We start from the raw sequence: 25,039 nt of genomic DNA, 5'->3' as shown, positions 1-25,039 counted from the left end.
CCAACCTCCTGTGGCCCCTCCCCCCATCTGGCCCCAGCCCAGATTGTTCCACCACTCTGATCAGGGGCAGGGCTGGCTGGCCAACCACCCATGGCCCCTCCCACTGGTGTTGGCCCCCAATCGGCTCCCCCCACCCCATTTGGGGGCGGGGCCAGCTGGCCCACCACCCACAGCCCCTCCCAGTCCCACCCCCAATCAGCCCCCACCACCCTAATCGGCCCGCGGTCCTTCCCCCCAGCCAGCTCCACCACTGATCAGTCCACCCCCCACACCAATCAGGGGCAGGGAGGCCGGCCCACCACCCACAGCCCCTCCCCAGGGCTGGCCCTGCCGCCAATCGGCCCCTGGTACCCTAATTGGGGGCGGAGCCGCCGGCCAATTGCCAGCAGCCCCGCCCCCCAGCTGGCCCAGCCCTGTTGGGAGCCTGATCAGGGCGGCGGCCAAGCTCCAGCCATTTCTAAAAATAGCCATAAATACACACCAGATGTTAGAAAAAATGAAAACCCTGAAACTAGAGTTAAGTCACAGCACTCTTACAGGTTGGTTGAGAGGTCTTGGATCGCCCAGAACTTCATTCATTTGCGTGTGAATTTACCACGTTTTCCTTGTGCGTCAGATGGCCAGCTTCACGTGTGAATTGACAATTTCAGGTGGAAACGTGTGTTGCCGCCGGGTTCTTACTACTGTGCTGGTGCTTCATCCCATGGACGAGACCTTTACCGGCGACTAAGAACCTCCCATCCGGTCTTCTCACGGCTTTTCTGAACAAACTGAACACTTTACACAACTTCTCACCTGGAGAACATGTTTGTTTTATTTTCAACAGCCTCAGAAACCTAGAGGGTGAAATGAAGACGATAAGAGCTCACCCAGGTCCACTATTTAAGTGAACGCGTTTCCTTTTGTACGTTGTCACCCTCAGCTGGAGCACTCACTCAGCCCCTCATTCACCAGTGCCCCCAGCCCCCGCTCTCCTCCACTTCGGGCTCATCCGAGACCCGGCTCAGCCTCGGGGTCCCGCTTGCCGGCTGTGGCCGGGCCTCCCAGCCTTGGCACCCTGAGTGTCCCCCCCCGCCCCCCAGATGCCTGCCTGTGTCCTGGGGGGTCTCCCTCCCCACAGAGCCCGCCGAGCTCGGGTTTGCCCGGGACTCGTCACAGAACCACCGCGAGGAGGAGCCGGGCCGGAGCCGCCTGTGCGAGCGCGGCCAGCACCCCCAACCTCGCGGCCAGCACCCCCAACCTCGTGGCCAGCACCCCCCAACCTCGCGGCCAGCACCCCCAACCTCGCGGCCAGCACCCCCAACCTCGCGGCCAGCACCCCCCCTTGTGGCCAGCACCCCCCAACCTCGCGGCCAGCACCCCCAACCTCGCGGCCAGCACCCCCCAACCTCGCGGCCAGCACCCCCCAACCTCGTGGCCAGAACCCCCCCTCGCGGCCAGCACCCTCCCCAACCTCACGGCTAGCAACCCCAACCTCGCGGCCAGCACCCCCCAACCTCGCGGCCAGCACCCCCCCTCGCGGCCAGCTACCCCAACCTCGCGGCCAGCACCCCCCAACCTCGCGGCCAGCACCCCCCAACCTCGCGGCCAGCACCCCGCCCGCAGGAGCAGGGCCACATGTGCCCACAACAGCGAGGCGCCTCCTTCCCACCGGGAGCTCAGATTCCTGCCTGATGACAAGATGGGGTGAACGCCAGACACGTGGGGCGGCTTGTGAACCCCACGGCCGTGTGTCCTTCCACGCGGCACCGTGACTCAGCACCGCCTCCCTCCTGGGCCGGCACCGCCCTGTGGAGGCTACTGAGCCCCTGCGTTCCCGCAGGCCTGTGCCTCGCCTCCCGCTGGCTATCCGGGAGGAGGGGGAGGGGGCGCTGGCTATGGGGTGAGGTGGCGGGGAGGGGGGGGCGGGGGAGGGGGGCGCTGGCTATGGGGTGGGGTGGGGGAGGGGGGCGCTGGCTCGGGGGGTGGGCGGGGTGGGTGGGGCGTCTGCGCGGTCCCTAGCCCCGCGGTCCCTAGCCCCGCGCGGGCCCTCAGGGCTCGGACCGAGGCCAGCACCAGCTTGCAGCCGTTGAACAACATAAACGTGTGTAACGGCCCGGCCGGGAGGGCTCAGGGGCTGAGCACCGACCTATGAACCAGCAGGTCTCAGTTCGCTTCCCCGTCAGGGCACAGGCCCGGGCTGGGGGCCGATCCCACGTGGCAGGCGATCAGTGGTTCTGTCGCACCATTGATGTTTCTCCCTCTCCCTCCTCCTCTGAAATCGGTTTTAGGAAGTGTGTGATCTCACTCCCATCAGAGGAAGGAAGGAATGCCGTCCTCGCAGCTGCTGCGTGTCGGGCCCAGGAGACCGGCTTGGGGACCCCGAGTTCAGGGTCCACCTTCGGGCCCCCCTCACGGGCCTGCCGGCGTCCGTGCGAAATGGCGATGCTCACGGGGGCTCGGGTCCCCCTGAGGAATGCTGGACGGCTGTCCTTCCGTCACGGGAAATGGCCCCCACTGTCCTGTCTTCACATCTAATCCCTGCGCTAAGAACCTTCTAGAACTGGGGCTGCCAACCCAGTCCTCCCCCCTCGGTGCCCAAGGCCATCCTGGCCCCGTAGGAAAACGGCGACCGGGCGCAGCCTCCATGTCCCGTGAGGGGGACACGCCCGATGCCCCAGGAGACCAGGGTCCAGCGAGTGGCGAGGGGGCAGGAGGCGGCCTGCGGGAGGCGAGGTGAGTGCGGGGACGGTGGGGAGGGTCTCGCTTGGCTGACCCGGAGGACGTGGGGCTGAGGCCTGAGGAACCGCAGGAGAACCGGCCACCGGGCGCGGACAGGAAGTGCTTCTGCGGGACTCGCTCCCTCAGGGTCCCTACGATCACGTCGGGCTCAGGGCTGAGGGGTCAGGGAGCAGGACCGGGGGGGGGGGGGGGGCAGGGCCAAGGGCACAGGGAGGGGTCATTCCCGGGGCTGTGAGCAGGGCCATCCACGCGTGGTCCATGCAGGGACCTCCCGGCACTGGGGGAGCGGCTGTGGGGGGAACGGGGGTGCCCGCAGCAGTGGGCCCGGCACTGACGGGTGTTTGCCGGCTCGGGCCCTGCGCTCCGCCTGCCTGGCAGGGGCTGGCAGCTGTCCATCCCGGGGATGGGATGCAGGAGGGGCAGGAGGGTAGGCCCGCTGGGGGTGGGGGGGCTGTCCCGCTGCCAGCCTGGACCAGAGGAGTGGAAGGCGGGTGACGGCTAAGCTGTGGGGGCTGCTTCGCCCTCACCGGCCGGGGCACCGGGGCTCCGGGACGCCCGAGAGGCTGGTGCTGGTGGGGCTCACGGAGCCATCGGCGGGGCAAAGGGCCGGGGCTTGGGTGCCGGGCTCCCCGGCGTCGAGGGCACCCGCGGGCCTGGCTCCAAGCAGTGTCTGTGGTGGTGCCATTTCACAGGAGGAAACACCAAGGCCAGAGCGGGGAGCGGGCAGTGCCAGCGCGTCTTGGCTGGAACCAGGCTCTCGCGCACCCGCCACGTCCTCGCCTCCCCCAGGAAGGGGTGTCCCGCGGCTGCCTGCCTCGTGCGCCCCAGGGGCCGGCCCACCCCCTCAGCTCCGCCCCAGCCCCTGGGAGAGCTCGGCTCACACGGGATGGACGTGCCCGTGACCGTGACCTCATCGCCTGGCCCGGGGCCTCACGCGCTCCGTCATGACCTCTCCCCTCCCGCTCCTCCGTGGAGGACTCGCACACGGCGGCGGTTCCCTCTGTTTTTAGTTAAGACCGAGTTCCCGAAACCCCTGCCCCGCCCAGAGGAGGGGAGGAAAGCCCTTCGCTTACTCACGGCCCCAGGGGACGAAGAGGAAACAGACGCTGCCGCCCCGAGGTCACATCGAGCAGCCCTCCCCTCGGCTCCCAGCCCCACGGCTCCCAGCCTCCCAGGCTCAGTGCAGTTCGGCTCCCGGCCGCACCCTGCCCAGGGCTCCCACAGGGGCGGGCTCAGGTCCTTCTGCCATTCGTCTAAGGATGAGCTCGTCCGTTCTCTAACTCGGACGTACTTGGGGCGCCTGTCCACCTGCTGGCCCTGCCCTGCGCCCACAGCCGGAGCGACCCGAACAGCGTCCCCCTTCGTGCAGCCCCTGCCACCGGGAGGCGCCAGGAGAGAGCGGGGCCCTCACCCCTCCTTCTGGTGTCCATTCCAAAAGTGCAGAAGCCACAAAGCCCTTTCCCGTCAGTCAGTTCCGGAGGCAGCGAGTCCCTCCGTCCTGCTGTGCGTGAGCTCCCGAGGTGCCTGGTGGGACCCCCTATACCTGGTGGGACCCCCTATACCTGGTGGGACCCTGCGCGCCCACGGGAGGTGGTGCCTGAGCTGAAGACTTCTCACCTTACCCTCCTGCGATGAGCTGCTGGGGCCCCATCCGTGCCCCCCAGACAGGAGTGTGCGTGACCCCCGACCTGCGGCCTTGGAGAAGTTTCCGGGCCAACCGCCTTGTCCACGCCGTCCTGACGCTGGTGGCCTGGCTTGGGTGCCGAGTCCTGTCCCAGCCCCTCCTCTCCTGGCTCCTCTCCTGTGGTCCCCACATCACGTGGCTCCTAGCCAGACGCTCAGGCCGGACCGCGATTGTCCGTCGGCTTTGCCCAGGGCCCGGCCGTGGCCAAGGACGCCCGTGGGGGCAGCCGAGCTCGTCTTGATGGCAGGGCCAAGACGGGCGTAGCAGCTCCCCGGACGGGTCACGGCGCTGCACCCACCACTTCAGACACGATGCCCATGAGGATGGAAGCTTCTGGAACCTCCAGTGCATCTGCTGAGCTTCCCGGGTGCCGGGGGAGGCACAGTGCGACGGATGGACGAACGGAACGGCCTGGCCAGGCCCTGCCTCTCCCGCTCGGGCGGCTGCAGCCTCGCTGGGCTGGCTGTGCCCACAGGGTCCAGGTGGACAAGAATTTGGGGGGAATGTGATTCACCCCAGCACGGACCTGCCTGAGGCCCCTCCCCCTCCTGACACCCACACTGTCGCCGCTGCAAACCGATGCTTGACGAGTCTGTGGACTTCGCGGGAGTCCTGGCTGTCCCCTCGCGCCTCCAACTCCGCCCTGTGGCTCTACGGACTCACCCCGCTGTCCCGAGGAAGCTGCGGGGACCCCCTGGTCTCCCCGGCCGGCCGGCCCTCTGCACAGGGCCCAGGACCAGCCGCATGGGCCGCACGGCTGACTCCCTCGCACAGGCCAGTTCCAGGCAGGTCTGGTTCTGCTCTGGGGTGCCGGCCCCTTTCCCGGCATGGCCTCGGCCCGCCTGGCGCCTCTCGCCCCGCACGCCCCCCACGTGGAATGACCCAATTGGCCCAAGTCCTGGCTCCTCGAGTCTGCCTGTACTGCCCGCCCTGGAAGAGGCCACGGCAGGCGTTTCTCCTGCGGGCGAAGCATGGCGGCCGCGTGGCCAAGGGCTCAGGAATGCTCAGGGGGGGAGGGTGCCCACGTCTGCCGCTGTGCTCGGTGCAGGCGTGTGCGGGTGACACGGATGCAGGCGGGATGTGCACAGGCCCCTCTGGCTGGCCGCGACGCCCAAACCCACCTCCAGCCACGGAACAGCCGACCCGTGAGCAAGTGCAGTGAACGGCATCCACCCCCGACAGTCTTGACGGGAAGCTGGGTGCACGCGCTCCCCGGTGGCTGAGGTCCCGCCCGTCTCATTCTCGCGGCAGCTTCCTCGCCAGCTCCGACCAACAGGAAGCGCATGCTTTTCTCTGTGGTCAGAGGTCAACGTGGTCTCCAAGATGGCAGCTGACGGCTCCCACAGGAGGCGGTTTCCAAACGTGAACAGGAACAGCATCCTCCTCCTCCCATGTTACCCCCGCCCGCCCACTGGCCGGGGCCCCAGGCAGCAGCCCGGACGGACCAGGTGTGGGAGGCAGGTCCCTCAGCGACGCTCCGCGGCCCGTTCCAGGCTGGGGCAGGGCCGACTCCTCGCACAGGCTCCACACGGCCTTGACCGGCAACTCGGCCTGCTGCTGCGCGTGCCCCCCAGGCGCCCCCTACCTCCTATCCCCCCACAGACCCGGGCCCTGTCTGCTGTGCGTGTCTCCCCCCATCCTACCTCCTATCCCCCCACAGACCCAGGCCCTGTCTGCTGTGCGTGTCTCCCCCCCATCCTACCTCCTATCCCCCCACAGACCCGGGCCCTGTCTGCTGTGCGTGTCCCCCCCCATCCTACCTCCTATCCCCCCACAGACCCAGGCCCTGTCTGCTGTGCGTGTCTCCCCCCCATCCTACCTCCTATCCCCCCACAGACCCAGGCCCTGTCTGCTGTGCGTGTCCCCCAGGCGCCCGGAGGCACCCAGAGCCCTGCCCCCTCCCCCTCGCAGACCCAGCCCGTGCAGCTGACCCCACGCCCTCGCCTGCCCACCCGGGCCTGGGATGTGAGCTCCGGCGAATGGCAGGCAGTCTGGCTGCTGCCACTGTTTTCACTCTCGAATGTTTACTTTGCACAACCGCACGGCAGGCTGCCTGTCGCACCCGGGGAAGCGGGTGACGCCACTCACGCCCCGGGACCTTGTGGGGCAAGTGGGCCTGTCGGGTCTGGACAGCGGAGAGGCTGGGTTCGGCCTGAGCACAGGAAGCCGGATTCGGACACAGGTAAGTGCCCCCAACCCTCCTCTCAGTGGCTCGGAGGCAGGCAGGAGAGTGTGCCCAGTGCCTCTGGGCTGACCAGTCCCCTTTGCTCATGATTAATCCGTTCATCGGTGTGAGCGCGTCACCCGCCGTGGACCCTGCACCCCTCGCCCCTTTGCTTCCCAGCGACGGCTTCTCGAGTGAGAAAGGCCAGTCCCCGTCGGGCCAGGGGGACGCACGCACGCGAGCGAGCGAGGCACATTCTTCCTGCGGTTTATTTATAGCCGTTTCCCCGTCCGGCTCCTCCTCTGCGGTCCTCGGAGGAGGAGGAATTATGTCATTCTTCGAGGGAATGAATTAAGCCGAGACAGGAGCATATAAAGCAGAGCCGCTGCCCGGAGGCCAGTGCGCCCCCCACTCCTCAGCCGGGCCGTCCGCGCCCCGCCCAGCGCCCACCCACCCCAGCCCGACCGTCCCAGCCCGATCAGCCCTCCCTGCCGCCTCTTCTCTTCCCCGGTAAGACTTCTTTCACTTTACCGAACGGTCTCATTGTCCTTTAGTTTCATTTAGTTTTCGGAGAAGACGCTTCTGACTTGTCAGAGGGAGAAGGAAAGAGAACGCAGGCTCAGAGTGGGAGGTGGCGACGTGGCCCGGCCCCGTGTCGCCCCGGCTTGTGTTACGGAGGGACTGAGGCGCGGCCGGTTCAGCCTTTGTCTGGGCACCTGCGTCCCCTCCCGAGTGGTTTCAGACGTACCTGCCTGGGGACCTGGGCACATGGGAGTGTTTTCGGCTGCAGAGTAAGAACTCTGCACAGGAAGGTCTGTTATTCTGGGGGGCCACGAGGAAGGAATTAGGGGAACAATTCTGAGAACTGGAGAGAACAATCGGAGGCAACAGACCCCGGCCGCCGAGGAGCGGCTTCCAGGGCGCCAGGGTGCCAGGGTGGCCGCGAGGCGGGTGAGGAGCCACGGCACGGCCGGCAGCTGTTTGGGGGGCAGGGGGCCCCGAGCGCAGCCCTGGGTCTCGGCACCGACAGGGATGTCGCCGCTCTGATCGTCACGTCTGCTGTGAGGGCGGAGAGAGGGGGAACCTGAAAGGGCCTCCGGCCGAGCGCCTTGGAGCAGCTGCGCTGATGCGGCGGCGGGCGGCCGTGCCCGCAGGTGTGGTGGCCGTTGTCCCGGTCCTGTGAGGCGAGACCCTCGCTCCCATGTGGCAGACAGACAGACAGACAGACACACGTCCGTTTCAGGGAGCACAGGGTCCGTGTCGGAGCGGAGGGCATTCCCTCTGTGTCAGCCTGGACGCGGAGCGGGCACCAGAAGTGCAGTTCACGTTGGGATGGGCCAGCCTCACCACTGTCCGTGGGGCGGAGGCACTCGGGGTGAGAGGCCACGGGGCCGGCCGCGTGGACCACTGACCGGCAGTGTGCTGAGCGGGCGCGGACACGGCGTTGGCTCCCGACCCCAATCCTCCTAGGAGCCCGCTGTCCTTAGCTCACTGCCACTGCGCCGGGCCGTCGCAGGGTGTGCGTCCAGGTGCGAGCGGCCGTGTGACAACACGTGTGGGTGCTGTGCTCAGTGACCCAGTGCACACGCTCCTCACACCCGCTGGCAGGCGGGCACGTTAAAGGACGACTTCCCATCCTGCAGACGGGGACCCGCACAGAGAGGCCCCCCACTTCCCCGGTGCTGCCTGCCCACAGCCAGGCTCCCGACTCCTCGGGGGCTGATGGTGTAAAGCAGGCGTCCGGGCTCCGGGGACCCGGGGCGTCCCGTCCCCTGGGGCCTCACCCCCCCCCCCCCCCCCGCGCCCCGGAGAGGCAGGCCCGTTGATGAACATTTCTGGAGGCGGCTCCTTGGGCTTCAGCACCGAGACCCCACCTCGCTGGGCAGTCCTGCCTGGAGAGAAATCGGGCTCCGGGCGTGGGCTCAGGGAGCCGGGCCCGGGACCCCGAGGCCAGCAGGGGTTAACTGCAGCCGCCGCCGCCAGGTCTCCTGACTCCTGGCCCAGCCTCTGCTGAGGCGGCCAACTGACAATCCCAGGAACGGAAAAACAGGCCCGCGGAACGGCGCCAGTGAGCGAAGCCGTGTCCAAGGCGCGTGATTTGTTTCCGTGATTACGGGACTCCACACTAAGCTCACTCCTCACGCGTGCACAGTTCGTGTTTGTTGTGTTTAAGGAAGTTATGCGTAACGTTGTTGTCTTGGCGATTTCCACACGCCTCCGGGATCACAGCCACACGCTGACGTTTCTCTAGACCGAGTTCCTCCTCAGGTCCTGGCTGCCCCTCCCTGAGCAGCCGCGGGCGAGGACGCCCCCCGCCTCCACCTCCCGCACACGGGACAAGAGCAGGAGCGGTTGCCTCCCGGGTCATGACGATTTATAACTAAGCATTCCACGCCATCAGCAGCTGGCCACAACCTGACTCCTTGTCACTGGTCATCCGAGGAGGAAGTTGAGCCCACACCCAGGTTTGCGCTGTAACTAACCGGCTCTGCTGTCTGTAGGCGCTGGCAGCCGCGAGGCGGGATGCTCTGGGCGCTGGTCCTGCCGGCCCTCTGGGCCTCCTGCGGAGCTCAGGGTGAGTCGGCGGCGGGATCTGTGCTGGGGATGGGGGGTTACCTGAGGTGTGGAGGGCTGGACAAAGTGAGGTCGTTGGGACCAGCTGTTTTGGGGACCCCCCTTTGAGAGGCTCTACAGAAGGCACTGCCCCGTGGGAAGGGAGGGGGACCTGGGTGCTGGTGGCCTCGTTAGCTTCTGGCACGTTAAACCCATCTGCACCGAGTAAGGACGCCCCTGCCCCGGCCCCGCCGGCTGTAACCCTGCGCACTCCCTTGGGCAGCCGGTGACCAGGATGAGGACACGGCCTTCGACCTTTTCAGCATCAGCAACATCAACCGCAAGACCATCGGGGCCAAGCAGTTCCGGGGGCCCGACCCCGGCGTGCCGGCCTACCGCTTCGTGCGGTTCGACTACATCCCGCCGGTGAGCGCGGACCAGCTGAGCCGGATCGCCCGGCTCATGCGGCAGAGGGAGGGCTTCTTCCTGACGGCCAGCCTGCGGCAGGACCGCAAGTCGCGGGGCACGCTGCTGGCCCTCGAGGGCCCCGGCGCGCACAGGCAGTTCGAGCTGGTCTCCAACGGCCCGGCCGACACGCTGGACCTCACCTACTGGGTGGACGGCGCCCAGCACGTGCTGTCCCTGGAGGACGTGGGCCTGGCCGACTCCCAGTGGAAGAACATCACGGTGCAGGTGGCGGGCGAGACCTTCAGCCTGCACGTGGGCTGCGCCCTGATCGACAGCTTCGCGCTGGACGAGCCCTTCTACGAGCAGCTGGCGACGGACAAGAGCAAGATGTACGTGGCCAAAGGCTCTGCCCGGGAGAGCCACTTCCGGGTGCGTATGAGCCGGCGAGGTGCCGCGGAGCTGTGGGAGCGCTGACGGTGGGGTGTCTCCTGGTACAAGGCCTGCGTCGGAGTGGGTCATGCACACCCACATGAACACCTGTGCACACAACCACACACAAGCACCACACCCATGCACACATGTGCATACACAAACATGACACACACATGCATGGGTGTTCACACAGACACCACGCACACACACACAATGCCAGGAATGAGCAGAGCGAGTTGTTGCAGGTGCCCTTTCCTACCTGCACAAACAGCACGAAGGCTGATGTGATCGAGGGATCTGATGTGATCTGGGGACCCAGGCCAGCTTCACGGTGCTGAGCCCCCTCCCAGTCCCGCCTCGTTACTGACATGACGGGAGGACGGGCGAACAGCTGTTTTCCTAAGGAAAGGCAGGGAGCGACACCGTGTGCGTCTTCGTTAAACGCCTTCGGGAAGAGGGTCTTTCTAAGCCACAGGTGTCAGGACCACGATGGAGGGCTAGCAGGCCCGTCTCTTCCAGACACCGTGCTCTTTGGAAATAAGTGTGTGCTTCACTCCCTCATTTGAGTAAAAGGCCTACAGAGGTTGCCGGGTTAATCTCTGGTGGCCAGGCCAAGGGTCAGGGTCAGTGTCAGGGTCACGGCTGGGGTGAAAGCTCCCATGGCATGAGCTGCCCCAGCCCTGCGCACTTACACTCAGGCTGTGGGGACACTAATCTCATCTCCGCGCTGTGTCTGTGTGGGGCCAGCAGACGTCTCCAGGGCACTAAGGCTGCTGTCCTCATCGGAGGACAGCCCAGGACACCCCTCAGGTGGAGCTCAGGAGAGTTCCCAGCTCCCCGGGCCCACCTCCTTCCTCTAAACTCCCACTGCGGGGTCACGCCCCGGCCGCTCCAACGGGAACCTGCACAGGATGCCCCGCCCCCAGGTGCCAGGATGCTCCGCCCCCGAGTGTGAAGGCTCAGAAACACCCCCATGTCCACAGGCCTCGTGTTTCCACTCCACCCACGTAGCGTGGCCTTCCTGGTGTGGTTTGCCCATCCCCGTGTTCGCCTTGTCACCCGCAGGGTTTGCTGCAGAACGTCTACTTAGTGTTTGAAAACTCGGTGGAAGACGTGCTCAGCAGGAAAGGCTGTCCGCAAAGCCAGGGAGGTAGGTGTGTTCTGAACAACATTCCCCGTCCCGGGTGGATTTCTGCTCGCGAGTGCGCGCGCGCGAGAACGAGGGCTAGGGAGAATTTACAGTATTTGCGCCGTGTGTGGGGAGGCAGGACAAGGACAAGCGACAGAGGAAGGGAATTCGGTGGAGGAAGGGGGAGAGCTGTCAGAACACGTGCAGAACGTGTGACGGAGCCAGGAATGTCCCGGGGGAACGGAGCGGGTGCCCACGCGGAGGAGCACGGCCCCGGCCCTGCGGGTCCCCAGGGCTGTCTGACCCCTGCTGGGCGGGCTCAGCGCCGAGTCCGAGTGGGTCAGGAGGGGGGCGGTCCTCCCGCTAACGGTGGTTCTGACCAGGCTCTCCCTCACACCCCCGCAGCGGAGGCCAACGCCATCAGCGAGAACACGGAGACGCTGCACCTGAGCCCGGCGGTCACCACGGCCTATGTGGGCCCGAGCGCGGTGCAGAGGCCAGGCGTGTGCGAGCGCTCCTGCGAGGAGCTGGGCAGCATGGCCAGCGAGCTGTCGGGGCTGCGCATCGTCGTCAACCAGCTGCACGAGAGCCTCCGGAAAGTGGTGGGTGCCGGGGCGGCCAGGCACAGCACCTCCCCCTCCCCCCCCCCCCCCCCCCCGCCCCGGCACACACAGCCGAGGGCCGAGCCCGTCCTGACTGCCCCGGGTGGGTGGGCCGTGGGGGTCGAGGGAATGGGCACAGCAAGACCAAGAACACCTTCTGGAACCTTCCACCAGGAGCGTGGGGTGGGGTGGTGAGCACGTGTCAGGTGAAGGGACACCCGTGAGGTGTCGGCTCGGCCAGGCCACGGGTATGAGCGGCCTGTGTGTTTCGTGGTTCGCACACCCGCTCCCTCCGTGGGTGCACGTCGCAGCGCGTCGCTCTGCACACCTGGCCCCTGGGCCCGCGGAGCGGTGGGGAGGGACGTCCTTTCACGGGAGCACGGCCACCGAGTGCCCCCGTCTGTTCCTAAACCCCCCGACTTCCAGTCCGACGACAACCAGGCGCTCTGGGAGCTCATGGGCGGCCCCCCGAAGACCAGGAACATGTCCGCGTGCTGGCAGGACGGCCGGTTCTTCGCGGAAAATGAGACCTGGGTGGTGGACAGCTGCACCAGGTGCACCTGCAAGGTGAGGCCCGCAGCCTGCGCTCCTCGGCCCCTGGCACTGGCCGGGCAGCCGGCCTTGGCGGGCCGTTGGGTGTGGGGCAGCGAGAGTGGGCGTGGGGGAGCAGAGGTGGCCACAGCATGACGCCCATCAGCCTCCCTGCTCTGCGCGTAAAGAAAGCCAAGTCCAGGGGGGAGGTGACGGCCCATGTCACCAGTGGCCACAGGCGGTGAAGAGCCGCCAGGTGGCTCTCTAGCTGTGAGGTCCACTCGGCTCCGCGAGGGCCAGGAGGCTCAGCTGAGACACTGGGGCGGCCGGCCACCGCCCGCGGCCTGGCCCGTGGGTCGCTCAGGTCCTCCTCCGAGTTTCCCATCACTCGTCTCCGTGGATGGTGCCTCGGACATCACCCAGCACCAGCCCACCCCGCAGTCCTGTCCGCCCGCCGCCTGCAGCAGGGACGGTCTCCGTGGCCATGGCTCTGGGGGAGGCAGGCGGGGGGCGCAGGGGCCAGCTCTGGATGGCGGGATAGGTGACTGAGGGTCTGTGGGGTGGAGACCACTGTGCCCATTCGAGGGGCCCCGCCAGCCCCGCTGACTTGGGAGAGGCTACATGAACGCCTTTCTTTCCTCGCAGAAATTTAAAACCGTTTGCCACCAAATCTCCTGCCCGCCGGTGACCTGCGCCAACCCGTCGCTGCTGGAGGGCGACTGCTGCCCATCCTGCTTCCCCTGTGAGTGCGGGTGCACCTCGCTTTCCTCCCTCGGGGTGAGGCTCAGGCCGCGCGTGCCCAGGGACGCCTCACCCGGCCGTTCGCCCCGCTGCCCAGATGAGCAAGCGTCTGCAAGGCCTCGAATCAGGCCCGAGGGCTTCTGCCCGCCGCCCTCCCGGCCATCACCGGGAGGCCTGACCCGCTTGTTTCTCCCCCAGTGGCGGACGGCGAGGAGGGCTGGTCCCCGTGGGCGGAGTGGACCCAGTGCTCCGTCACCTGTGGGCCTGGCACCCAGCAGAGAGGAAGGTCCTGCGATGTCACCAGCAACACCTGCCTGGGGCCCTCCATCCAGACGCGGGCCTGCAGCCTGGGCAAGTGCGACCACCGCAGTGAGTCGCGGGGCCGGGGTCTGCTCCGAGGGGCGGGCGGGGAGGCACCGGCCCGGCCCCGGGCTCCGGCTGGTCCCTCCCCTCCAGGCCGAGGGCCGCCGCTGACGCCACGCCTCTCGTGTGCTAGTCCGGCAGGACGGCGGCTGGAGCCACTGGTCGCCGTGGTCCTCCTGCTCCGCGACCTGTGGGGTCGGCAACATCACGCGGATCCGTCTCTGCAACTCGCCGGTGCCCCAGATGGGGGGCAAGGGCTGCAGAGGCAGCGGCCGCGAGACGAAAGGCTGCCAGGGAGCCCCGTGCCCGAGTGAGTGGGACGAGGCGGGCGGGGGCGGGCGCGCGGGGGGGGGGCAGCTGGGACCAGGGCTTGGCAGGCCCGAGAGGTGGAAGGTGCCCCGTCCCCTTGCTGGCTGGCCTGGAGGCAGCCCTGGGCGTCGATGCCCAGCACCCAGGCTTGGCGCTGCCCTCGTCTGTGCCAGCGCAGGGAAGTCACGCCAACCTGCACAGGGGACCAGAACCAGAACCAGAACCAGAACGGGCGCAGCAGGTGCCCAGATGAGGTGCCAGACACGGCCAGCCGCCGGGCGTGACTCCAGGACGACAGAGAACGTGGGCCCCGGCACCAGGACCTCCTCGGGGAGCCTGGTTCCTGGGTGTCCTGTCGCAGAGAAAGGCGTGGGGTGATGGGAAGGGGCAGTAACACTGAACCTCAAGGTCACACCTCTCCGCACGTGACCGAGGCCCCCGCAGCCCCGTCACCTCCACACCCAAAGGAGCTGTGATTTCTCTTCCGAGACCCTCAGCTCCGTGGCCCTGACCTCGGTCACCAAATTCTGCCGCGTTGGAGACCCGCATCCCGGTTCCCCCGCCCGGCCCGCAGGGCACCCGGCTGACACCCTCCCCGCTCTCCCCGCAGTCGACGGCCGCTGGAGCCCCTGGTCCCCGTGGTCCGCCTGCTCCGTCACCTGCGCCGGCGGCATCCGCGAGCGCACGCGCGTCTGCAACAGCCCGGAGCCGCGGCACGGCGGGAAGGCCTGCGTGGGCGACCGCACGGAGCAGCAGATGTGCAACAAGCGGAGCTGCCCCGCAGGTGCGTGCGCGGGCCCTCGGGGACCGGCCGGCACCGCGCTGTCCCCGCGGCCACGACAGCCTCTGCAGTGACCACCGGGCTTTCATTCTGACGAAAGGGGGGAGACACAGAGAACGCAGAAAAGCCGCCGCAGGCACACAGATCCCGTCCCTAACTCCGCGTTAGGCGCCTCCGCACTTGGTTTCTGTAAAAGCAGAACCGTGCGCGCGGCCGCACCCCGTGTACAGCAGCCCGGTCCCCCAGCTTCGCGGCTCAGGGTGCGCTCTGGGCGAGACGTCAGGCGTCCGCGCTGGGACCCCAAGCGCGGCGCCCCCACCGTGTGCGGCCCCCAAGGTGTCCGTCTCCAGCACGTGGTCCCTCAGTTTCCCTACAACCAAACTGCAGTGCGGACCCGCCCGGGTGCCTCCCGGGCGCAGTGAGTGTCCGAGTCGCTCCTGGGCCGGTTCCGCGGCCGCCCCACCCCCCACCAGTGGCCCTGACCCCTCTGCTCCCCACGCAGATGGCTGCCTGTCCAACCCCTGCTTCCCGGGCGCCCAGTGCAGCAGCTTCCCCGACGGCTCCTGGTCCTGCGGCTCCTGCCCAGTGGGCTTCCTGGGCAACGGGACCCACTGCGAGGACCTGGACGAGGTGGGGGCCCACCCCGGGCAGGGCAGAGGGGCGCCTCAGAGGCGGGCGGGGCGGCTCACCCCCGCTTGTCCCCGCAGTGCGCCCTGGTCACCGACGTCTGCTTCTCCACGAGCAGCAAGTCCCAGCGCTGCGTCAACACCGACCCCGGGTTCCACTGCCTGCCCTGCCCGCCTCGCTACAAGGGCTCCCAGCCCTTCGGGGTCGGCCTGGAGGCCGCACAGACGGGGAAGCAGGTGAGCAGGGCGCACGGCCCTTTTGTGACTCAGTCTTCCAGTCAGCCAGCCAGGATCTGGGGAGACGGAGGGTGGGGAGGGGGGAAGGGCAGCGTTCTGGGGAGATGGGCCCTCGAGAGCCGACCACGTGGGGCAGAGCTCAGCTGCGGCCACAGGGCCATGAGGACCAGCTCTCAGTTCTTCCTGAGTCAGCAGCTCCCTTGTCCCCGGGGCTCTGACAGGGTCGGCAGCCCTCAGTGGGGACCCTGAGTGCCTCCGGGGGCTCCCGAAGGAGCAGAGTCCCAGCCTGTCCCTCGGAGGTATCCTAGGGAAGGTCGCACAGCCCTGAGCACGTGGCCTGGGCCCCGTAGGGTGAGGCCGGGGTCCCAGGGTCCCCACCAGTGTGGCCCTCCTCCAGGTGTGTGAGCCCGAGAACCCGTGCCAGGACAAGACCCACCGCTGCCACCGGCACGCCGAGTGCATCTACCTGGGCCACTTCAGCGACCCCATGTACAAGTGCGAGTGCCAGACGGGCTACGCGGGCGACGGGCTCATCTGCGGGGAGGACTCGGACCTGGACGGCTGGCCCAACAAGAACCTGGTGTGTGCCACCAACGCCACCTACCACTGCATCAAGGTGAGGCGCTGGGACGCAGCCCCCGGGTCTCCATCGGGGCGAGGGTGAGGCCGGCCCCCCGACCCTCTCGGGGCACTTCGTCCCCTCCTGTCGGTGTCTGCACAGCTCGGCCTTGACCTGTGATGCTCATAAAACCGGATCGGTGACGCGTTACGCACGCCCCTGCCTCTGGGAAGGGCTGACCCAGGGCAGTGATTTGGAGCCTGAGGCTTGGGTTGCGAGCCGTCGCCGCACAGTCCGACTCTGGCCCGGCCCAGTGGTGACGCCTCGGAGCTGTGGCCTCCTGGTGGACGAGCTGACGTCCACGGGAAGGAGAAGGGACAGTGGGGCTCTGTCCGCGTCCCTATTTTCTCAGAGCAGCCGTCCCTCCTCAGGCGTTCACAGCTCCACGGGGACCTGGGCTCAGGATGCGGCGTCTGTGGTCTCTACTCTGGAGGGGTGGCGGCGTGGTTTCCAGGGCAGCCCTCCCACGAGGCCGGCAGACGTGAGGCTCCATCTCGGTCCCCAGCTGTCGCTGCGCCTCCTGGAGGAAGGGCCCGGGGTCATAACATAACGTGTGCTTCCTCTGGTCCAGGACAACTGCCCCCTGCTGCCCAACTCCGGGCAGGAAGACTTTGACAAGGACGGCATCGGCGACGCCTGCGATGACGACGATGACAACGATGGCGTCAGCGACGAGAAGGTGGGCGGGCCGCGTCCTTGGAGCCCTGCGCTGGGGTCAGGAGCAGAGGGGTCAGGGATGCGAGCCTCACACTAAACAGGCTCCTGCTTGCGTCACCGTCACCGACGAGAAGGCTGGTCCTTCACCGAAGGAGTGACCGGCCGAGCCTGGAGCTGCCGGGCCCGGCTGGAAGCGCTGCTAACAGTTTAACTTGCTTCTCGTTGGTGGCGCAGTGGTGGGCGGGGCTGTGGCAGAAACCGCGATACACATGCCCTGTGGCGATGTGTTACATCCACACCTCACCGGACCTGCAGGGTAGACGATGCCAGCTTTCACTCACAGCTTTGCTGCATCTGCCTTCCGTTGGCCCACTGACTCATTCATTCATTCATTCATTCATTCACTCATTCATCTACTCAGTCATTCGCTCACTTGTATTTACGCACCTGCCTTCACCAGGAAGTGTATGCTGTCATCTCTGTGCTAAAAAACCTCAAAATGTTCGAGAGAGGCAGGTGCACATATAAGTAGGAAGCGGTCTGAGGTCAGGAGTGTGCTGGGTTGGCCACGCGCTGGCCCCGACCTCTGACCTCTGCTGGACGGTGTGTCTGCCGGGCTGTTTCTCTAGTTCCTCCCCCGCTCTCCCTGCAGGACAACTGCCAGCTCCTCTTCAACCCGCGCCAGCTCGACTACGACCAGGACGAGGTGGGGGACCGCTGCGACAACTGCCCGCACGTGCACAACCCCGCCCAGATCGACACCGACCACAACGGCGAGGGCGACGCCTGCTCCGTGGACATCGACGGCGATGGTCAGTGCCGCGTCCGCGCGGGCGTTTGAGACTCGGAGTGAAGTTGGCCACGGCCTGTTCTGTGTTTGCTGGACCCGCTCAGCTTGTCCCACGGCCGAGACGAGGCGCCTCTCTAAGCTGCTCCGTTCGCCCGTCGTTCCCGGGCCGTGGACGGGTCGCAGCCTCTGGTCCTTTCCTGCTGCCCTGCACCTGGGTGACCCCTCCCCCCACACCCCAGGCCTGTCTCACGCTTTTCCTGGGCTCTTGGTTTGGGGTGTCTGCTGCCTCGTCACTGACGGGTGATGCTGTGGTCCACTGGGAACCTGTCTCTTCATAGCTCCTGTCTCGATGGACTTCGTGATCTGTTTCAGGTTTCGTGGGCGAAGGTGGCACCTGAAAGCCCGCATCTGTGCCCGTTCCTTTCCCGCTCACGTGGGGACGGTGCCAGGGCCTCGGAGCCTCAGCTGCTCGCTCGCCCCGGCACCCAGGGCGCGTGTCCTGAGTGGCTATTGGGAGAATAGCACCGTGGACTCAGAGGCTGACCAGGCACAGCCAGTGGCCACCCGGGCACAACCTGAACGTTAACGGGAATGTCACCCAGGCGTGTCCACGCAGCCGTGTCTCCTCACTCACCCCCTCTATCCAGCGGGAGCTTGGCCGTCAAGGACTCAGTGACGGGAGCTCAGTGCTTCTGCTCCACTGGCCACGCCCTCTCCCCGCAGATGTCTTCAACGAGCGAGACAACTGTCCCTACGTCTACAACACGGACCAGAGGGACACGGACGGCGACGGCGTGGGCGACCACTGTGACAACTGCCCCCTGGTGCACAACCCCGACCAGGTGGGCGACCGCGGGGCGTCGGAGCGGGGGCGGGGCCCGGGCCTTTCAGTCTCAGACTTAAATGCACGTACGTCCCTGTGAGTGTCCCTGAGCTTGGCCAAGGCCCGACACGGGAACACGTGCCGAACTGACCTCCAAGCTCGGCCCTCGCGCCTCGGTGGCCATGGCCGGACGGACTGAGGCTTCGCCGCGTGGTCTGAGGGCCTCGCGTCTCCATCGCGTTGTCTGCACTTACTTCCCCGGCTCAGCCAGCGCTGGCTTTCCCAGAGTTGCCTCGGGAGACACGTGAGAACATGTGTCTGTAGTTCATAGGATGCAGGGTGGGCAGCTGTGGGTTTACAGCTGTGAGCACATGGAGCAGAGGTTATTCTTGCAATATTATTGTTGTTATTTTAATTCTCACTCAAGGACATTCTTTCATTGACCTTTAGAGAGAGTGGAAGGAAGAGAGAGACGAGAACGTTGATGTGAGAGAGACACATCTACTGGTTGCCTCCCCCACGGCCCCGACTGGAGGCGAGGAGTAAACCCACAACTGAGGTACGTGCCCTCGACCAGGAATCAAACCTGCGCCCCTGGGTCCACGGGCCGGCACGCTAATCACTGAGCAACCGGCCGGGGCTATTCTTGCATTATTATTATTTGTCATATTATTTTCCATACGAACTGGAAACCTGCCGTTGCCCGCCCGGTGTGTGACCGCGGACGATGTCAGAAAGGGCTTCATTCTGGACAGCTTCCCGTCTCCCTGAGGGAGAGGCCCCGTGGAGAGAGCAGGGATGGAGACCCGGGTCCCGCCGGGCTGTGTGTAGACGGCGGAGTGATCTTGGGGAGCCGCTCCTGCCCGCAGACCGGCCGCTCCCGGGGGATGAGGGTCCCCGAGACCCCGCTCACGGCGGGTGCTGTGCCCCAGATCGACGTGGACAACGACCTCGTGGGGGACCAGTGTGACGACAACGAGGACATCGACGAGGACGGCCACCAGAACAACCAGGACAACTGCCCCTACATCGCCAACGCCAACCAGGCCGACCACGACGGCGACGGCCGGGGCGACGCCTGCGACTCGGACGACGACAACGACGGGGTGCCCGACGACCGTGACAACTGCCGGCTGGTCTTCAACCCCGACCAGGAGGACGCGGACGGTGGGTGGACGCGGACGGTGGGTGTGACAGCGCACGCCCAGGAGGATGCGGACAGTGGGTGTGACAGTGCACCGTCAGCGCCCGCCCAGGAGGACGCGGACGGTGGGTGTGACAGTGCCCGCCCAAGAGGACGCGGACAGTGGGTGTGACAGTGCCCACCCAGGAGGACGCGGACGGTGGGTGTGACAGTGCACGGTCAGCTCCCGCCCAGGAGGACGCGGACGGTGGGTGTGACAGCGCCCGCCCAGGAGGACGCGGACGGTGGGTGTGACAGCGCACGGTCAGCGCCCGCCCACCGGCTCCCAGGGACGAGAGCTGCTCCTGAGCAGGCAGGCGCGGCCGGCGTGTCCCCTCCTGACTGCTCGTCTCGTCCTCCTGGCAGGTGACGGGCGGGGCGACGCCTGCAAGGACGACTTCGACAACGACAGCATCCCCGACATCGACGACGTGTGTCCCGAGAACAGTGCCATCAGCGAGACCGACTTCAGGAACTTCCAGATGGTGCACCTGGACCCCAAGGGCACCACGCAGATCGACCCCAACTGGGTCATCCGCCACCAGGGCAAGGAGCTGGTGCAGACGGCCAACTCGGACCCCGGCATCGCCGTGGGTGAGCCTCGGCGTGCCCTCCTGGGGTGGGCCACGGTGCCCATGCTGCTCCTTACAGCCCCAGGGGACTCAGGGGTCCTCCGTGGCCCCGTCCCCGCGGCCGTAACAACCTCTGCTTAGAGCTGGCACTCGCCTCGCCCTCGTCTCTGAAAGGCTGTTTTGAGGAAGCCATTTGCCCTGTTGTTTTATGACCCCGAGCCCCCACCGTCACTGACGCAGCGCGTGTGGCTCTGCGTGGCCCCGTAGGTCAGATCTGCAGAGACGAACCCCTGTGCGTGTGCTCACCCCCCAGGGACCGAGCCCGAGAGTCCGGGTGGGGCGGGCACAGCCGAGCGGCCGAGCGGCCGAGCTCCGCGTGGCGAAGGCTGCCAGGCGCCCGGGAGGCTGCTCTGACCTCCTCCGGCCCTGCCCCTCGCGCGCAGGCTTCGACGAGTTCGGGTCCGTGGACTTCAGCGGCACCTTCTACGTGAACACCGACCGGGACGACGACTACGCCGGCTTCGTCTTCGGCTACCAGTCCAGCAGCCGCTTCTACGTGGTGATGTGGAAGCAGGTGACCCAGACCTACTGGGAGGACCAGCCCACCCGCGCCTACGGCTACTCGGGCGTGTCCCTCAAGGTGGTCAACTCCACCACCGGCACCGGCGAGCACCTGAGGAACGCGCTGTGGCACACTGGGAACACGGCGGGGCAGGTGAGGGGCGGGAGCGGCCCCCCGAGGACACCCACCTTCTCTCTTGTCCTTAACTCGGTGACAATTACGTTAACCCCGTATCGAGTCTCCCCCTAATTAAAGGCACCGTGCTGGTACTTTGTAAACATGACGGGCGATTCTCTGGCCAATTAGACAGGGAGATGGTTTAAAAGTAGGTGTTTCTCCCACGGTCCCGGCTCAGGGCGTGGAGGGTCCAGAACCTGGTTCCGTGACCCGGCTCAGGGCTGTGCTCTTAGCACTGAACGTCCTGGTCCTTGTCGGTAACTCCATCCGCCCTGGAGTTTATCCCGTGGACGGGCTCTCGGGGTTGGTATGCAGAGCAACGTCCCCCGTTCCCATCTGCTGTTGTGACTGCACTCAGGACTCGGGGCGATGTTCCCTCAGGTGCGGACGCTGTGGCACGACCCCAAAAACATTGGCTGGAAGGACTACACCGCCTACCGGTGGCACCTGACACACAGGCCCCGGACGGGCTACATAAGGTGAGCCCCCCGGCCCCCCTCAACCCCAGGCCCCGGACGGGCTACGTATGGTGAGCCGCTCCTGAGGGACGGAAGGACATGCTGCTCACTGTACGGACTGTCTTTGGCTCTGAAAGGCAGAGACGTGGCCAACCCCCTGCTCTGGGTCAGAGATTGCGGCATGGGGAGGGGGTGCGCGAGGGGGAGGGGGATGGGGACGAGGGATGGGGGGTGAGGCCCGAGTCGCAGCTGGGGCATGGCCAGGAGCCCTCCCCAGAGTCCACGCCCTCCCTCCTCCCCCGCCCGCCCGCAGGGTCTTGGTGCACGAAGGGAAGCAGGTCATGGCGGACTCGGGACCCATCTACGACCAAACCTACGCGGGCGGGCGGCTGGGCCTGTTTGTCTTCTCTCAAGAAATGGTCTATTTCTCGGACCTCAAGTACGAATGCAGAGGTGGGTGTGGGGACGCCAGGCCGGAGGCAGGCGGGTGCACCTGTGCGGTGGGTCACAAGGCTGTGGCGTGAGCGAGAGCTCGGCCCTGGCAGATGCTGGTTTGCTCAGCTTGAGCTGTTGTCATGGTTTAAGTTGAATGTGGGAGACCACACACTTAGCAAATGCTCACAGCCCCACCCATCCGTGGCACCCACCACACGTCCGGCGCTTTCTAACCTCTAGGCCCCTGATGGAACTTTACAGCACTGCCCTTGTGAAAGGAAGAGAGAGAGCGAGAGCGAGAGGGAGGGAGGGAGAGACCGCAAGAGGGAGGAGGAGGAAGGAGGGGAGGCAGGGAGGAGGTTCAGCGCTCTTTCTACAAGGGCATTTGACTCAAATTATTACCGACCTGGAGGTAACCTGGCTCCCACCAGGCCGAACGCCTGCACGTAGACCAGAAAACACCGCTTGTGCCACGAGGCAAGTGAGGCTCAGAGCTGCTGCTCAGACCACACGTGACAGACGCTGAGGCCGAGGAAGGGCTCAGGGCTGACTTACCTTCCTGCCTCTGGTCAGCGTCCTTGTCCTGTGCCAGTGGCCTTTCTGCACATCTGTCCCCTCCCTGCAGGTCTGCATCCATGCATCATCCAGCCGTGTGTGGACGTCTCTTTAAAAATATACTTTTACTGATGTCGGAGAGGAAGAGAGAGAGAGAGAAAACATCCATGAGAGAGAGAGAATCATGGATCAGCTGCCTCCTGCACGCCCCACACTGGGGATTGAGCCTGCAAACCGGGCATGTGCCCCGATGGAACCGTGACCTCCTGGTTCATAGGTCAATGCTCAACCCCTGAGCCACGCTGGTGGGGCATGGATGTCTTTTTTTAAATGAAAATAATGGCATTTTAGGTTGTAGGTAAAAGAAAATGAAATGAGACAAATGCCCGTCCTAACCGCGGACTGTTTTTCTAGATGTGTGAACTGGACGCGTGTCCCGCACGCACTGTAGATGCTACTAGACCCCTCCTCGTCCTGGTCCCCGGCTTCTCTCTCTGGCAGCATCTTCTGACCTTGACCTTAACTTCGAGTGGCTCTTCACCTCCTTCAACCCCAAGCCCAAGTGCCTCCAGAGGGCAGATGCCAATGGGCCCCGAAGATGGACGCCCAGCCCACCCAGGAAGCAGTGATGGCACACGAGACTTTACGTGGCGTGGCCGCCGCCGTGGCATTGTTTCTTCTTGTTTGCTTAAAGAGAATGACGTGTGCGTGTAAAGTGTGATTGCCGACTGTGTTTATGTGCACACGGAGCTGAAGGGCATACTGTGTGCGAGACGTTATCGTCACTCAGGCGGCAGCACGTCCCACACGCCTCACGCCCAGCTGCCGCTGCTCCTGTAGAGCTGTCCACGCTCGCGTCACGTTAGCTCCCACAGGAAGAGGCTCCCTCATGGCTGAAGTGGGGCGTGGTCAGGCAAGGCAAACCCCTCCCCTAATCTTTCCTAGAGTGACAGCCCCCCCTCGGCAGAGATGGGGTCTGCCCGGGAGGGAACATCCTGCCCACTGGCTGGCACGCGGGTTAGGCGGGGCCTGGCGGTGCCCTCCCACGGGGCCCTCACGTGGCTGCTCGAGCTGTCAAGGACTCGGGAGAGCTCACCAGTCGCCACCTGGCCCACCTCTGATCGCGTGTTCTCCTGGCTTCTCTCCCACCTCTGCCCCGAGGCCAGGCACGCAGAGATGGGCAGTGCCCGCCAGCATCTGACTCCCAGTCGAGGCTCTGAAACCACGGCAGAGTCGCCTGCACCTGATCGGGTGATGCGTTTCATTGAGGCTCCAGTTACACATGCTGTGCCCGTATTTCCTGAAAGAAGACAGAAGGCATTCATCACAGGACTTACCTGACATCTGTCAGGGACACAGGGCATGCGAGTTCTAGGATAAGCACCTGACTAGCACATAACAATACAAAGGTGGTTACAGCAGATCTTCCTGTCAAAATACGAGGCTCGATAATTTATGATGTTAGAACAACGTGCTGTAAAATGCGGTAGAATAAATAAATGATGATGAGCGTTGCCGGTGGCTCTGATGCGACCTTCCTCCCGTCCTCTATCCGAGCGTGAGGGCTTAGCCTCACTCGGCAGCAGGTCTGGCCAAAGCTGCCGTGACCGGCACCCGGCCACGCGGGTCGGGTTCATTGGTGCTTGAAGCCGCGTGACCTTTCCGCAGGGGTTGTCTCGGCAGAGAAGCTGGTCTTGTCCGACGGGGCAACTCTTCCTTTCCGGTCACATTTCCTTCCGAGGCCAGACCTCGAGCAGCCGAGCGTTAGCCTCCACCTTCACATTTCACTGATAAAGTCGGTTTGCTGCTTCCTCTGAGGCTGGTTTTCCGTACTCGGCTGCACTTTTTACTTTTTTGTGGACTTCTGTTCCCACGACAACAGGAGGCGGACATGACTGAGGGGGGAGGGTGTGGCCCTCCGTGGGGCGCTGTTTGCCGAAGGCCGCAGCGGTGTGGGATGGTGATGTGAATATTAGAATGTACCATATTTTTGTAAATTATTTATGTTTTTTTTAAGAAATCTTCTCGTACAGATTGATGAGACTTCGCTTGTTTTGCCAAAGACTGTAAATATTTATTTATTTGTTCACACGGTCAACGCTTCTCCACGGGACCCTGCATCTAGCTCGAGCCTCATTTTATACTTTAAAGATGAACAGCAGGAAATAAACTGTAAAAAGGTTTTACAGAAATGGATCTCTCTCCCTTTTTTAAAAAAGAAGAGTTTCCACCCGGGGGGGTGGGGGTGGGAGGAGGGGGATACCCCAACGGGAGGTTTGCCGTCGCCCCCTCCCCTGCCCCGCCCCGTGTCGTGAACACGCCATAGATCCCAGGAGGCGGCCTGGCCCAGCCGTGCGTGTCCCGAGGGCTTGTCTGGGCGGTGGCTTCAGGCTGAAGAGCCGTCTGGCTGCGGAGAACTGAGCATCCAGAGGGGGGTTTGGGGGAAGCGTAGAAAGGGGAAATGCTGGCACAATAAAGCGTTGACCGCGCTTAGTTTTAGGGACTGTTTACTTTCCAGCTGTTTATTATACAGACCGTCAGCGGATTTCGTTTTCTGCCTGTGAAATCGTCTAGTTGTCCTTGGTTGGACCAGAACACACGATTTCTCCTATTTAAAAAGATGGAATTATTTTCCTTTTTATGTGGTTTCAGGAACACACTGCATTGTAATATGTGTGCACATGCACAGTGGATCCCACTCAGCCATCAGAGGCGGAACGCTGCGTCTCAGACGGCAGGGCCGGGCCGGGAGCATCGTTACTGAAATACGTCGGACAGGAAGGTCGAGACCCGCCTGGGGTCACTCACAGGCGGAACCTGAACCTGAAAGCAACAATGAACAAGACAAGCGAACAGACAGACACCAGACCAGCGTGGGGTTACCGGAGGGGAGGGTGCAGACAAGGCTAAAGCGGGTGAATGGTGAC

The 25,039-nt window shown here is 65.1% G+C and overlaps 1 protein-coding gene across 2 annotated transcripts; it reads left to right on the top strand.

Moving 5' to 3' along the window:
• Positions 1–6,937: 6,937 nt before the first annotated feature.
• Positions 6,938–23,626, top strand: THBS2 (thrombospondin 2). Of its 2 annotated transcripts, XM_054721678.1 has the most exons (22): positions 6,938–7,079; positions 9,071–9,144; positions 9,406–9,959; positions 11,028–11,112; positions 11,497–11,693; positions 12,120–12,260; positions 12,870–12,966; positions 13,164–13,334; positions 13,462–13,638; positions 14,248–14,421; positions 14,921–15,048; positions 15,126–15,281; positions 15,679–15,897; positions 16,472–16,579; positions 17,210–17,369; positions 18,071–18,189; positions 19,103–19,337; positions 19,720–19,947; positions 20,369–20,640; positions 21,046–21,143; positions 21,436–21,575; positions 22,527–23,626. In XM_054721678.1, the coding sequence occupies exons 2-22, from the start codon at positions 9,093–9,095 to the stop codon at positions 22,532–22,534; spliced, it is 3,519 nt and encodes a 1,172-aa protein (XP_054577653.1). In that variant the 5' UTR covers positions 6,938–7,079; positions 9,071–9,092; the 3' UTR covers positions 22,535–23,626. The 2 variants fall into 2 exon arrangements, with proteins under 2 accessions (XP_054577653.1, XP_054577652.1); XM_054721677.1 differs by lacking the exon at positions 21,436–21,575 and having other exon boundaries at positions 7,025–7,079.
• Positions 23,627–25,039: the final 1,413 nt, after the last annotated feature.

The sequence above is a fragment of the Eptesicus fuscus genome, chromosome 10 (genome assembly GCF_027574615.1).
Source record: "Eptesicus fuscus isolate TK198812 chromosome 10, DD_ASM_mEF_20220401, whole genome shotgun sequence".
Taxonomy (NCBI): Eukaryota; Metazoa; Chordata; class Mammalia; order Chiroptera; family Vespertilionidae; genus Eptesicus; species Eptesicus fuscus.
This window is presented reverse-complemented; position numbering and strand designations above follow the sequence as displayed.